The sequence below is a fragment of the Mastigoproctus giganteus genome, chromosome 4 (genome assembly GCF_048544385.1).
Source record: "Mastigoproctus giganteus isolate SK-2022 chromosome 4, ASM4854438v1, whole genome shotgun sequence".
NCBI classification, from domain to species: domain Eukaryota; kingdom Metazoa; phylum Arthropoda; class Arachnida; order Uropygi; family Thelyphonidae; genus Mastigoproctus; species Mastigoproctus giganteus.
The window spans coordinates 170,751,072-170,767,449 of NC_143578.1; the positions used below are offsets into that span (position 1 = coordinate 170,751,072).

General features: G+C 37.9%; 1 protein-coding gene across 1 annotated transcript in view; it reads right to left on the reverse strand.

The window, feature by feature from the left end:
- Positions 1-16,378, reverse strand: part of Prosbeta2 (Proteasome beta2 subunit) — a 99,184-nt gene that overhangs the window by 36,473 nt on the left and 46,333 nt on the right. Inside the window, exon 4 of the mRNA XM_090371870.1 lies at positions 12,124-12,264. Coding sequence (XP_090227996.1) covers positions 12,124-12,264 — 141 coding nt within the window. The remainder of the gene's footprint in view (positions 1-12,123; positions 12,265-16,378) is intronic.

Here is a 16,378-nt window from a genome sequence, read left to right on the forward strand (position 1 = left end):
AATATTGATGTAGGTACTGACAGATACACGATTCATCTTGTAAACAGCCGATGTAAACTTACGTTATCAATAAATACAGTACAGTACTGTAAATGTATTTTCTCTTCCTTATGATTTTCTTAATAACATTTTTTATCTCTAGCTTACTTTATTGTAAGAATACAGTATATAATACATATAACATACAAAATATGTGTTAATCAACTGTTTATGTTATTGGTAAGGCTTCCGGACAATAGTAGGTTACTAGTACTTAAGTTTTTGGGGAGTCAAAAAGTTACACGTGGATTTTCGACTGCGTGGGGGGGTCGTCCCCCAACCCCCGTGTTGTTCAAGGGTCAACTGTATTATATATATATATACTCTTGTTGCTAAAGTAAATTTTTGTCTAATATGGTATAAAAAATATTTATCTTACTGATCAAATAATTAATGCGTATTCCAGTTTAGAGAATGATCAATCCATAATTGAAGATATTCATACTGAGAAACAATTTCAATAAGTTGGCAAGAACATGATTCAGTCATTCTTATGTAAGCAACAATGTGAATGTAACTTGATAGAAGATGTAATACCAGGTAGTTGATGCGGGGCATTTATTAATGATAATTTAGTTTTAGTAAAGCAATTAATAACTGATTGTTATGAATCCATTCTATTTAAGTCTCTCCCAATTGATACAAAATTATATCATCATCAGCAGCATAGATTTTAATAAACTCTTTGAACAACACTAAATATATCATTTATAAAAATATTAAACAATATGGGGTCTGAGTGAGTTCCTTGTGGAAGCTCTATTTTAATACCCAATTTATTACTGTTCTGGTTATCCCTATTAACAGAAATCTTACAGTGGTTCAAATAACTTAATAATAGTTTAAGAATATTTCCTCTTACTCCATACGAAAATAATTTATCCTGTAAAATTCTTAAATTGATTAGGTCACAGATAAATCAAGAAACAATATTAGAATTAATACTTGTTTAAATCTATCAATAAACTGCTCTAATAACAACTGAGTACTCATCCCTTTCTGATAAGGATATAAATGGTTATTTAATAATTACTATTTGCTGAAAAAATTACTAAGATGAGAGATCAAGTAATTCTCAACTATTTTGTTCAAAACTAATTGCAGTATAGCCTATAATTATAATAATCTGTAAACAAACCTTTTTTTATATATTGGTTTAATCTTAAATAGATTAAAGCTGAACTGTATTGCCCTAAAAGATCATTGTTGAGATCAATTGAACTAATACCAATAATAACAATGATAATAATTAGCATTAGTAGAGGCATTTGATGCAAGAAAGCAAGCTTATGCAGCATCAGCCAAAAAATAAAAAAAATAAAAAAATAAATAACCACTTCCACTTCAACCCTCTGTTCGTTCAAAATACCTGTCCAGCTGAGCCTTAAGCTTATTCACGACAAGGGATGGAAGTCTGTTCCACCAACCAACCACCCGCTGGCTAAAGGCAAATTTCCTCACGTCTATCCTACATCCATCTTTTCTCAATTTGAATTTATGCCATCTCAGGTGATTCTTCTGAGCAAGAGGAAGAATCCCATCAGCATTGAGCATGCTCAAACCATTCAAGGCTTTACACCTCTATCAGATCACCTCGCTGGTGCCTAGTCTCCAGACACTAATTTGCAAAACTTAAGCCTTTCTTCGTAAGAGCACCCCTTTGTTCCATTCACTAATCTTGTTGCCCTTCTCTATACTCGTTCCAGCATCTCTACATCCTTCTTGAAATGAGGCCTCCAGACCTGTATACAGTATTCTATGTGTGGCCTGACCATTGCCTTATACAAAGGAATAATCACCTCCTCATCCCTGCTAGAAAAATTCCTATATATCATCGACAATACACCATGAGCTACTCTTGCAGCCCATCTTGCACTGCTCCGAAAACTTCATATCTGCCTGCACAACCGCCCCCAGGTCCCTTTCATTCTCTACCACTGTCAGTGTAGTACCACAGAGTAGATACGTTATTCTGGGGTTGCTGTTTCCCATATGCAGTACTTTACATTTGTCAATGTTAAACTTCATTTGCAACCTCTCAGCCCATCTGCTCAACCTTTCCAGTAGCATAGTGTCAGTAGTGTCCTTGACAACCCTGCCAACCTTCGTATCGTCTGCAAACTTGGACATTAAGCTTGATATACCATCATCAATATCATTTATAAATACAGAAAACAATAATGGACCCAACACTGAGCCCTGAGGGACTCCACTAATAACATTAGTCCACGACGAGCAGTGTCCATTGATTACCACTCTCTGTCTTCTCCCCCTCAAACACCCCTTTATCCATAGCAGCAATTTGCCTCCGATGCCACACTGCTCCAATTTGTGCAGCAGTCAACAGTATCAAAAGCCTTTCTAAGATCCAAGTATATAATATCAAAGTTATTCCCTGCATCCAGTTCTTTTGTGACTGTATCATAGTATCTAATCAAATTGGTCAGGCAAGACTTCCCCTTAACAAAACCATGCTGTGTCCGAGCTATAACTGAAGTCTTGTCTAGATGATCCTGCAGTGCTTCTTTAACCAGTGCCTCCATTAATTTTCCGGGAACAGAAGTTAAACTAACAGGTCTATAATTACTTGTGTCGCCCTTTGATCCTCCTTTGTGAATTGGGGTCACATTTGCACATCTCCAGTCCATGGGTACTTCCCCAGAGTCCAAGGAAGCTCTCATAATTATGGCTAAAGGTTTGCTTACTTCCTTTGCTGCCTCCTTTAATATACATGGATAGATCCCATCCACACCAGATGCCTTTCTTGTATTTATCTTCAACAATTTCTCCTCCACTTTACTCTTAGTTATTACAAGATTCTCTAGCCTACTGCCAGAATTGAATACACCTCTGGCATTCCCCTCGCTGAATAACTCCTCATGTGTGAATGTCGATGCAAAATATTCATTTAGTTTGTTAGCTACCTGAGCAGGATCATCAACAGTTAACCCATCGATATCAAGTGGACCAATCTGATTCATCCCCTTCCTTCTAGAGTTTACATAAGTAAAGAACTCTTTCTGTTTTTCTTTGCATCCCTTGCCAAAGATTTCTCGTAATCTGCCTTCGCCTGCCTAACCTCCTTTGTAACTTGGTTACAGATCAACTTGTATCTATCATAGGTTTTCTGTGTCACGTGTTATTCTGTATGTATCCCATGCTTTTTTTTTTCTCTGCCATATGTCTCATTAGTTCATCTGACATCCATTTTGGCCTAAACCTTGAACAATATTTCTTAGTTGGTATGTAAAGCCTAGTAGCTTCCAAGATAAGTTCTTTGAATGCTTCCCATTTTGAATTTGCTGTTGGTAACATCATTCAGTTTGTCCCACTGTATAGAATTTAAACACTGTCTCTGTCCATCGTAGTCGCCTTTACGGAAGCAATAACCCTTCCCTTTTCCCCTAATGGTAGTTACCTCTTTGAGTAAATTCCACTTCAGCACTGTGATCACTGCCACCTAGTGGTTCGTTTACCTACAGATTCTTAATGCATGAAGAATCACTACTGATAATCAAATTACTCCCTCTACTTGCCTCCCGAACATGCTGATGTAGAAAACAATCATCCAATAAATCCACAAAAGCCTTGTTAGTGTGTGAGTGACCAGGCCCCAAATTCCAATCAATATCTGGGAAATTAAAATCCCCCATTATAAGACTCTCTGATTTACTGGCTCACTCTATTTCCCCGTACAGTTTCTTATTATACTCATCAGAGTCATTAGGCCTATAGCGCACTCCTACTCTCGATTTTGATCTCCCAGTGCTTATGTCACACCAAACTGACTCGACACTGCACTGTCCAGCAATGTCGACTGGCTTCACTTCCTTGGATTTTATGTATTTCTTAACTAATAGCATAACCCCTCCTCCCTTCCTATCCTGTCTGTCCTTTCTGTAGACGTTGTACTCCCCAAATTCCAGTTCTGCATTCCTTATATCTGTGTGACACCACATCTCTGAAATCCCCACAATATCTGCCTGATGTTTTTAGCAATACCTCAAATTCATCAAATTTATTTACTAAACTCCTAGCATTGGTGTACACGCAAGTATACATGCACCTGTTCTTTTTCTTAGCTACCCTAACACAACCCATGTGTTTACTTGTACCCCAATGATACCCAGCAGTCTCTGAAATATCGTGCATCTTATTTTCCAGGCTGTGGCTCATTCCAATAGAAGCAGTGCAGGAATCACTTTCACTTCTGCCAGTGGCTACTGTTAATCTATTAGTCCTTGTATCCCCCCAATCTAGCAGTTTTCCAACCCACCTAACACTGCCTCGATAGCATCAGCAAACATTCTCGCACCCTTTCTATTTAAGTGTATCCCATCCCTGTAGAAGCAGTCTCTCCTGTTAACAAGTACAGACCAGGCTGAAAAAGATTCTACCCCTTGAGACTTGCACAATCTTTCCAGGGCTGAATTGATCGACAGGGTTCTCATCATGTACTCCCTCCTATCATGTCTGGGCAGAATTGCACTCTTTCAAATTCAACCCTAATTCACGGCTTTTTTTCAACAGTGACCTGTACTTGTTAAGTAATTCCGCTGGTATCCTACTCTTAATATCATTGGTGCTAACGTGTACAACTATATCACCTTCTGTGCCCTTAAAAGGTGATATCCACTTTACAACGTCATCAACCTTTGCCCCTGGCAGACATACCCTGGTCCTGTTACACCTACCCTTTTTACAAAGCATGTTTACCGTTTTCCTGACAATAGAGTCACCAACAACTAGTTCCTTTGGGACCAGCGCATTCTGGCTTGGGGGCTGCCGTTGTGTCGAGTGATGACCAAGTGCAAGCTCTGGCATTGGTGTGGGAAGCTGAGAGCTTGATGGGCCCCTCACTTTTAATCCTTCGAGGGCATCCACAAGGACAAGCATATGACTACTGGCAGGATCAACTAGGTAGCATTCGCAACAGTCCACTAATGCACTGTGGTCTCGCTGCAGAAAATCGCTTCCGACTGCGTCGCAGTTGAGGTGTGCCAAGTTCGGCACACCATGTCTTAAAGAAGACCTCGCAATGAGGAGCAGTTCGCCTCGACCCCGCTCCGCTCTCCAACTCGTGGTGCGGAAGAAAGAAATCTTGGCGTCGGTCGCATAGCCAGCAAACTCAATAAATAGAAATTCGAATCCAGAACGCTGCCCGATCAGCACTTCGGCCGAAACAGGCGACTGGATCTGCTGTGTAGACATAACAATGATGATAATAATAATAACAATGATGATAATAACAGTAATTAACCATCTTTTCGTAATTTAAATTACAAGAACCAGTAAAACGTATTTAATATATAGATAACACAATAAAATACAATAGAAGCTTTCGAGACAATCGCTTCTCTTTATCAACTAATTTGACTAAATTTTGAATACAACGGATATAGCCGTGGTGTGCGTGCAGTGAGGCATGTTATTCATTAAAGCTGGTTTCCTACTGTTGTCGCACGGACATGCGCTGTTTTACTCCACTGCTTGTCGAGTTGTAAAATGGTTGTCTCTAGGACGGGGTGCAATCTCATGCCTTTGCAGCGGTTTATGGCCTTCGGATTGTTCAATATGGCAAGTGACTCTAGCCATAGGCAGTGGCGAAAGTGTCGTGAGTAGTCTACTATTTCGCAGTCACGTTTGGGATTGAGATCGTGGTGGGTAGGCCAAAAATGCTCTGCGACTGCGGACTGGTCCGTCTCAGCAAGGCAGATTGTTCTCTCATGCTCTGTAAGGCAATCTTGAAGACGTTTTGATGTTTCACCGATGTAGCAGCTGTCACAGTCTCTGCAGGTGATGCAGTATATTACTTTGCTGCGTAAGAGAGGTGTGACAGGGAGATAAGAGAATGCAGGTTCTGGAGGTTAATTGTATGCATTTGATGCGGTAATCTCTGAGGATTCTTGAGATCCAACCTGACACGCCTGGATAGTATGGAATGTAGGCGGTTGGTGTATTGTCCTGGTTTGGGAGTCTTGGGTGGGATGCGAGTTCCTGTGCTTAAACTAATGGTCTGCCTTCACACAAGAGATCTTGCTGCGTCTAATTGCATCAGTGCTGGAATGGCTCCAAGCCCTGGAGAATAGAGTGCGGGCAGTGCTGTTGAGATGACTGGGTGCATGGCCGAATCTGTAGTTTGTAAATTGTCTGTACCACATAGGTTTACGGTATACCGAAGTCTCTGGACGTGAGCCTAATTTAAATTACCCCCCCCCCCGTGTTGAATCTCAGAAAGTGTCAAGTTGCCATCATCATACATTTTACTTAGCTCTTTTAAATCCTTGTAAATTTCAATTAGTGCCACCATACAGATGCCTAGTTCCAAAAGGCTGCAATTTAGAGAACAGTATTTCTTAGTAAGAATATCCTTTTGTGCCACCAAGTTATCTTGCCCTTTCTATCAGATCCATATGCTTCCTAAAATGACGTTTCCAGACTGTATACAGTATTCCAGGTGCAGCCTAACAATTAATCAGCTCATTGTCTCCATAATCTAGTGAGTATGGGCTTGCCACACCCAGGGTCCTGAGCTGGATATCATCATTCTTCTCTTTCTTGGTGATTCTCTTCTACTTCTGACTCTTGTTCTCTCTCTCTCTCTCTCTCTCACACACACGGTAATTCAGAATTTTTTTTTTTTTTTGGCTGGTGCAGCACAAGCCTCAGTCTTCCTTGCACCATATAGCTAATAATAATACAGTGGATTCCAGTTATTTGGGCCACCGGTTAATTGGGGCAGCCGTTTATTTGGGGCATATCTTAAAAAAAACAGAACCCAATAGAGAAAATATCCAAGTTTACTTTGCTTAATTGGGACAACATGCTGTGTTTAATCGGGGCAGGAGACCGCCGCACTGGAGATTACCCTACGATTGTTTCCAACCGAACCACGTGGTACGGTCAGATTTCTGGTGGTCACAACCATAAAACAATTAGCAGTCACATGCTTATTGGGCTTTTCTGTTAGTGCAATCTATCATAAGCCTTGTCAATCAATTCAGCACTGGAAAGATTGTGCAAGGCTCAAGGGGTAGAATTTTTTTCAGCCTGGACTGTACTTGTTAACAGGAGAGATTGCTTCTACAGGGATGGGATACACTTAAATAGAAAGGGTGCAAGGATATTTGCTGATGCTATATCAAGGCACTGTTAGGTGGGTTGGAAAACTGCTAGCTTGGGGGAGACAAAGACAAATAGATTAACAGTAGCCACTGGCAGAGGTGAAAGAGATTCTTGCACTGCTTCTATTGGAATGAGCAGAAGCCTGAAAAATGATGCAGGATATTTCAGAGACTGCTGGGAGTCATTGCGGTACAAGTAAACACATGGGTTGTGTTAGGGTAGCTAAGAATAGAAATAGGTGCACGTATATTTGCGTGTACATCAATGCTAGGAGTTTAGTAAATAAATTTGATGAATTTGAGGTATTGCTCAAAACATCAAAGGCAGATATTGTTGGGATATCAGAGACGTGGTGTCACACAGATAGAAGGAATGCAGAACTGGAATTTGGGGAGTACAACGTCTACAGAAAGGATAGACTGGATAGGAAGGGAGGAGGGGTTATGCTATTAGTTAAGAAATACATAAAATCCAAGGAAGTGAAGTCAGTGGACATCGATGGACAGTGCAGTGTCGAGTCAGTTTGGTGTGACATAAGCACTGGGAGATCAAAATCGAGAGTAGGAGTGTGCTATAGGCCTAATGACTGATGAGTATAATAAGATACTGTACAGGGAAATAGAGTAGGCCAGTAAATCAGAGAGTCTTATAACGGGGGATTTTAATTTCCCAGATATTGATTGGAATTTGGGGGCTGGTCACTCACACACTAGCAAGGCTTTTGTGGATTTATTGGATGACTGTGTTTTCTACATCAGCATATTCAGGAGGCAACTAGAGGGAAGAATACTCTTGATTTGATTATCAGCAGTGATTCTTCATGCATTAAGAATCTGCAGATAAATGAACCACTAGGTGGCAGTGATCACAGTGTGCTGAAGTGGGATTTATTCAAAGAGGTAACTACCATTAGGGGTAAAGGGAAGGGTTATTGCTTTCGTAAAGGTGCCTACGATGGACTGAGACAGTATTTAAATTCTATACAGTGGGACCAACTGATGATGTTACCAACAGCAAATTCAAAGAACTTATCTTGGAAGCTACTAGGCTATACATACCAATTAAGAAATATTGTTCAAGGTTTAGGCCTAAATGGATGTCACATGAACTGATGAGGCATATGGCAGAGAAGAAACATGCATGGGATACATACAAATTAACACATGACACAGAAGTTTATGATAGATACAAGTTGATCTGTAACCAAGTTACAAAGGAGGTTAGGCAGGCAAAGGCAGATTACGAGAAATCTGTGGCAAGGGATGCAAAGAAAAACAGCAAAGAGTTCTTTACTTATGTAAACTCTAGAAGGAAGGGGATGAATCAGATTGGTCCACTTGATATCGATGGTTCAACTGTCGATGATCCAGCTCAGGTAGCTAACAAGCTAAATGAATATTTTGCATCGACATTCACACATGAGGAGTTATTTAGCGAGGGGAAAGCCAGAGGTGTATTCAACTCTAGCAGTAAGCTAGAGAATCTTGTAATAACTGAGAGTAAAGTGGAGGAGAAATTGTTGAAGATAAACACAAGAAAGGCACCCGGGGTGGATGGGATCTATTCAGTTATATTAAAGGAGGCAGCAGAGGAAGTAAGCAAACCCTTAGCTATAATTATGAGAGCTTCCTTCGACTCAGGGGAGGTACCCACAGACTGGAGATGTGCAAATGTCACCCCAATTCACAAAGGAGGATCAAAGGCTGACACAAGTAATTATAGACCTGTGAGTTTAACTTCTGTTCCAGGAAAATTAATGGAGGCACTAGTTAAAGAAGCACTGCAGGATCATTTAGACAAGACTTCAGCTATAGCTCGGACACAGCATGGTTTTGTTAAGGGGAAGTCTTGCCTGACCGATTTAATTGGATACTATGATGCAGTCACAAAGGAACTGGATGCAGGGAATAACTTTGATATTATATACTTGGATCTTAGAAAGGCTTTTGATACTTGAACTTTGTTCAGAAGTACTTGAGTAATCGCTTCACTGATGAAATGTGGTCTTCCTGACTGGCCTACTTGGCAGAACAAATTTTGCTGTCTTAATAAAAGCCTACAGGGTTTCCGTACTACATCATTCTCAGTCCAAAACAAAACAAAAACTTTCAGGAAAAAACTCTGTTTCATTATCAAAGAAGTATAAAGTGGACATGTGTCTTTATTTCCATTTTTGGACATCAGCAAATATGAAATTCAACTGAATCCCTAACTGGCAGCCAATATAAAGGAACATTGTGAGAACTTAGTCACAGACTTCAAGGAGTACTTTCAGAAAATCTGGCATCAGAATTTTGGATCAGTTACTCTTTTCTACTGAATACATCCTACCAGAACCACTAACAACAAACAAGAAAAATGAACTGGTAGAGCTTTCCTGTGATTGAAGTCTCCAACAAATGTCAAGAAGATGGATTTCACAGAGTTTTGGTTGGTGAGACAAAAGAAACATCTGCTCATTTCCAATAAAAAAAAAAAAAGTTGTAAAATTTCTGTTGGCATTTAGAACTACAGTAGAGCATCAGTTATCTGGAATAATTAATGTCAGACCTCTTCCAGATAGCAAAATTTTCCAGATAATTGAACCTAAGGTAAAATTAAATATATTCTGTTAGCACATTTACATATGTATGTATATTTGGATAGTTATTTACTGTAAATTTTATGTGGAAAAAAATTTAAAGTAATTTTTTAAAATAATGTTCAATCGTTTTTTGTTTCGTTTGTTGTGAATTTTTTTTTTTTTTTTTTTTTTGCTGCAAAATCTCCCAAGTTTCTTAATAATATCAATTTTATTATATTGCATTCTTCCTGGTTTTCTGCCCATTTCAAAGCTGTTTCGTTTCATTGAAATTTTACTGTAAAAAAACCGAGAAAAATAATAAATTGCACAGTTTTGGGCCAATATTAATCTTACCGAATCTGGAGCTAAACTAAACATAATAGCATTATGTTTAGTTTAGATTCCTATGAAGAGAACATATTTTGTTCTCTTCATAGAAATGAAGAGAACAAAATATGTAAAGGAAAATTGGGTTCACGGAAGCGAATGACTAAACTATCACTCATGGTTTCCAAGAAAACCCATTAGTCCTAATCCAATATTTCACCAGATATACAATGTAAAAAAAAACACAGACAGAAATACTCTCATAGCATAATAAACATTTGTCTCAAATACTACCATTAATAAAAAAAGAAGGAAAATCAAGCTTTCAAATTATTCCTGATAACCGACATTCTACCGTACTTAAATAAATTTTCTGTTCATATTTTGAGATCACCACCTGGTCAGAGGAGTTTATCTTTGTGAATGTGGATTTTCTTCAATGATTTACATAAAGAATAAATACAGTAATACACTAAGTATCGAGCCTGATTTAAGACTAATTTGTAACATGCATTATGGTGCAACCTTATAATGTTCGTATTTTACTTTCCATTGTTAATCAGAATTTATGAGTTTGTTTATTTTTAAAAAATTACCTGCTTGATTGCAAAGTTTATTTTTATCTGCTGTTGATAATACATAATTTCATACAGTCATTTTTTCAAGGTATGAAGACCTTTCATGCCAACAAATGACAAACCTTTTCTCTGGAGTTAGATGCATTATTCTGGCTGATCATAAAATCAGAATTAAAGATATAGCCTCTCAAGTTACAATATCATATGGCAGTTTGCCACACCTGCCATCACTTCAGATATTTTAAGTATGAAAAGATTATGCTACCTTCTTTATTTCTGAGTTTTTACCAGCAGATCAGATGGAAGGAAGAGTTTAACTTTCAAAAGAACCTGGTCGAAATTTGTGATCAAGATAAAGAACCTTCAGGGAAGAGATCATTTCTGCAGGTTATAAATACCTTAACAACATGCAAACAAAATGTCATTCCTTTGAAAATCTCCAGCGTCCTCCAGGAATAAAAAAAAATTGGAGTGATTTTTATACCAGCACAACTATAGAACTTGCTGAAAGGGATTTCAATTTTTTTTTTTTTTTTTTTGAAATTCATAACCAATGTATGTTAACTTAAATCCAAATCATGCAAATCTGCAATTCCATCATTGTTGTTGTTGGTGGTGGTAAAATATTAATTCTGCATTCAATCCTAAACAACTAAAAAGTAGTTGAACACATGTTAAAAGTAAACTCTAGCAATATTCACAATAAAATCATATTATCACCTACTGAACTAAATTTGATTAACATTACTTTGTATAACTAACATATATACATTTCAATGTATAATGCAGTTCAATCTATTCCTCAGAATGCTTGCCAAGAGAGATTCTATTCTGTGGAGTTCATTCTACTTATTTTCCTGAGCACATTGAACAAATCATACATTTTCCACAATTGTGAGTAAGCTGAACAATCTGTGCCTATTCAATATTTATATTTTCTTCTATGGCTGTTCAAAGAGAAATATAGAATTCAGAGTATAACAAACCATAGGTAAATGTTATGATTTTTACAAGATGTCTAAAACAGCAGCATATATCAGCATATGTTTGATTCCCTGAGAACTAAAGGTGCATTAACTATTTAGGAGAAATTAAAAATGAAGGTAGGTGGATAGGAAAGAGTGATAGATAATAGTAACAACATGTTTCATGTAAACAAAACTGTCTAGGAGTAAACAAACAGAATTAAGATACCACACAAAATTATATCACTAAATAATGAAAACAAATTTAAAAAAAAAACAAAAAAAAAACCCAGAAAATAGCATCATGCTAACAGCATCATAGCTTCTTACAAATATGAAGTAATACAAAGGGCTTACAAAAAAAAAAAAAAAAAAAAAAAAGTAATTCAAAGAATATGTTTTACATAAAGATGTTTTAACAGTTCACATTCACACATTTTTACACAATTATAAGTTTGAACTGTAGATTACAAAAAAGTAATAAAAACAGAAAAGTCACAGTATTTAAAGAGGAACCCAAACTCACCTAAAAAGAAACTGTTTTACCATTCGATTAGCAGCACAAACAGGAACAGTACGACCAATAGCAAGCCGGTGAAGTTCAAGCTGAGCAGCAATCATTTTGGTGGTCATCTCTATGTCAGCAGCAGTTCCAGCTCCACAGCAACTTTAAAATATTAATGTATTTTAACAAGTGCAAAGAAAGCCTGTAAGCAAGACAAGTTTCAAGATACAGGTACAAAGTATCAAATCTAATGAATATTGGACTTGGCGACTACCATTTTTTGGATTTATTCAATTTTCTGACAAATCGCGACTTAACCCTTTTGCAAGTATAAATATACACCGATGAGCCAAAACATTATGACCACATACCTAATATGATGTTGGTCCTCCATGTGCAGCCAAAACAGCTCATACCCGGCGAGGCACGGATGCTACAAGATTTCTAAACATGTCTTGTGGTATCTGGTACCAACCAGCAGATCTGCTGGTTGGTACTAGATACCACATGTAACCAGCAGATCCTTTAACTCCTGTAAGGTCCATGGTTGAAAAATCAGTGCTATCCTGCACTGATTTTTAAACCTTGGATAATGGGAGATTATGTAAGTCAAAAATGAATACTTTATAATTTACTTTAGAATTCAGATCAGAGCTGATGATGATTTTAGAGGATATTACAACATCAAAGAAAAAGTAGCAGCTAGTTTAATATGTATATATTTTCTTTCCCCAAAAATTTTACCTTGATTTTATTTTTGACAATAACTCCATTCTAATGTTTGGCTGCAAAGTTAAAATAGAAAAAAAATTAATATTTAAAAACATTTATTATTTAAGAATATATATATAATACAGAAAGAAACTTACTTGCAAAAGAGTTAGCATTAGTAGAGGCACATGATACAAGAAAGCAAGCTTATGCAGCATCAGCCAAAAAAAAAAAAAAAAAAAACTCTTCCATTTCACCCCTCCTCCATTCGTTCCAAATACTTGTCCAGCCCAGCCTTAAATTTATTTAGACTATCAACTTCCACAACAAAGGATGGAAGTCTGTTCCACCAACCAACTACCCGCTGGTTAAAGGCAAACTTCCGCACATCTATTCTACATCTGTCTTTCCTCAACTTGAATTTATGGCTGCTCAGGTGATTATTTAGTATTAGTAATGGCCGCATGGTGCAAGAAAGCCTAGGGCTTATGCTGCACCAGCCAAAAAAAAAAAAAAAAAAAAAAAAAAATACTCCGAATAAAACAATGATAAAAAATAATAATAATAGATGATAATTAATAAAAGAAAAGGAAATTAAATCTATCATCCTATGCGCTTCCCTGACCCAAAGGTACTATTCAGATGACCTTTGAATTTCCCCAAACTATCAACCTCTACCACCCATGTAGGCAACTTATTCCAGTAATTTATAACTCGCTGGCTAAAATAAAACTTCCTGCAGTCCAATCTAAACATTTCCCCCCCGTAACTTGAATTTATGTCCCCTAGTTCTAGCATCATTTATAATCTTGAAAATTTCGTCCTCATTCATTTTACTGATGCCTCTCAGAGCCTTAAACACCAATAAAATCTCCTCTAAGGTGTCTAGTTTCCAAACTGCAACCCACAAATTCGAAGTCTTTCTTCATAAGGATGCCTTTTTTCCGATCTCACCAGGCGAGTTACCCGTCTTTGCACCCTTTCAAGAAGCTCGATGTCTTTCTTTAGGTGCGGTCTCCATACTTGAACACAGTATTCCAAGTGTGGTCTAACAAAAGCCTTATATAATGGGATTATCACGTCCCTATCTCTACTTGCAAAAGTTCGATAGATCATCGATAGGACACCATGGGCCTTCCTTGCAACCTGTTTACAATGCTCAGAGAATTTCATGTCTGACCGTATCGTAACACCCAAGTCCCTTTCCTCCAGTACTGGGTTTAGTTGAACTCCACCAAGTGAATAAGTTATTTTGGGATTACTGTTTCCCAGGTGTAATACCTTACACTTTGTTGGATTAAAGCATAGCTGCCATTTTTCTGACCATTCCTGAAGTCTATCTAGGTCTCTCTGAAGAAGCTCAGCTTGACAGTGATCATTAACTACTCTACCAATTTTAACATCATCTGCAAATTTAAACATCACGCCCTCTATTCCTTCATCAATGTCATTTATGAAAATTAAAAACAACAGTGGTCCTAATACTGATCCTTGGGGAACCCCACTTCTTACATCAACCCAATCTGAGGAATAGCCATTTATCACAACCCTCTGCCTTGTGCCCCGAAGCCATCCTTCTATCCATCTAAGGATTTTCCCAGCGATTCCAACCTGTTCCAGCTTATAAAGCAACCGCTCATGTGGGACTGAGTCAAAAGCTTTGCTGAAATCTAAATAAACAATGTCGAAATTATTCCCTAAATCCAGCTCGTGAGTGACCTTTTCGGAATAGCGAACCAGATTTGTTAAACATGATTTTCCCTACCACTGAAGTCAGACTGACAGGTCGATAATTTCCCACTTCACTCTTAAAGCCACTCTTATGTATGGGAGATACATTGACACTTTTCCAATCCAATGGAATCTCCGCAGAGTTTAGTGATGCTCGCATAATTAGCCTCAATGGTTCAATGCACTCACCTGCCACCTCCCTTAAGATTATGGGGTATATTCCATCAACTCCAGGAGCCTTACTGGCCTGTAGGCTCGAAAGTTTTTTTCATTAAATAATCTTGCGAAATTTCAATATCGTTAATTACATATTTTTCAACTTCACTCCCACAATTTCCCATTGCCACAAAAGGTTTTTTGTTTGTAAATATCGATGCAAAATAACTGTTGAGTTTATCTGTTACTGTAGCTGGTGTATTTAATACTATACCCTTTCCCTTACGTAAAGGTCCGATCTGGTTTGTCCTGCTCTTTTTGGCATTTATATATGTGAAGAATTCCTTATCCCCCCCCCCCTTTGCTCTGTTTGCTAGTGATTTCTCATAAACTGTCTTTGCCTGTCAAACCTTTTCTGTGGTTGTAGCTGTTATAGGCTTCAATACTTTTTATTGCTCTGTAACCTTTCCATGCTACCTTTTTCTGCTCTAGTAATGTGGCAACTTCACTAGTCATCCAACGTGGAACCCTCGTCATGGAGTATTTTTCTTAATGGTAAATACGCATTCAAGGCATATGTGATTAATGTTTTAAAAGCATACCACAGTTCAATTGTATTCATTCTCTGTGAGATATCTACCCAGTTAATAGAGGCCATGTAGTACCTTAAGGCATCGTAATTTCCTTTTCTGAAATTAAAACCCATTCCTTTGCCTTTTACTACTGCTACCTCTCTCATCATCCACCGTAGAACTCCGTGATCACTTACTGCTACTGGTTCCTCTACTGTCAGCCCTGTTATGATTCATGGATTCATCTGATTCATGGGTGATGACGAGGTCTAGGATATTCTTTTCTCTAGTACTTTCCCTGACATGTTGATACAAATAACAGTCAACTAGTTGATTGAAAAATTTTGTTCCCCATGTTGAGTTTCCTTCCCATTTACTCCAATCAATTAGAGGCAAATTGAAATCACCCATAATAAGACATTGACGCTTACTTGCCCATTCCATTTGCATGTAGAGGCTTTCGTCATAATCTTCACAATTACCTGGTCTGTAGATTACTCCTACTCGCATTATACCTTTGTTTCCAACTATCTCACACCATACAGATTCTATACTAGCATGTGAAACGTCTGAATCTGGGAAAGCTATCGTTGCACTCAGGCTGCTTCTGATAAGAAGCATTACCCCACCACCCCTTCTATCTACCCTATCCTTCCTAAATACATTATACAAGCCGTACTGAAACTCATCATCCCCAATTTCCGGGTGGCACCACATCTCCGTAAGCCCTATTATGTCCGCATTACTTGTTTTAACCAGCAGTTTGAATTCGCTCATTTTATTGACGACACTTCTAACGTTACTGTATAAACAATTAAGATTTACTGTTCTTGTACATTTAACAACCCTAACACAACCCTTGAAGTTTTTTAGGCTCTCTTCCCTGATATTAGCTACCCGCTCACGTGAAACGTTTCTGCCCCCATAACATCTAGATAATACGTCCAGTTGGGGTAACAGATAAGAACTCTTAAGGTATGTGCAAGAGTTACATTGACCAATATTATCAGATGAACGTGTGTCAGTATTACCCACATCCCCCCCTAACTAGCAGTTTCCCTGAACCTTTAAGGTATCCTCAATAATACTGGCAAAAACTTTTGCAC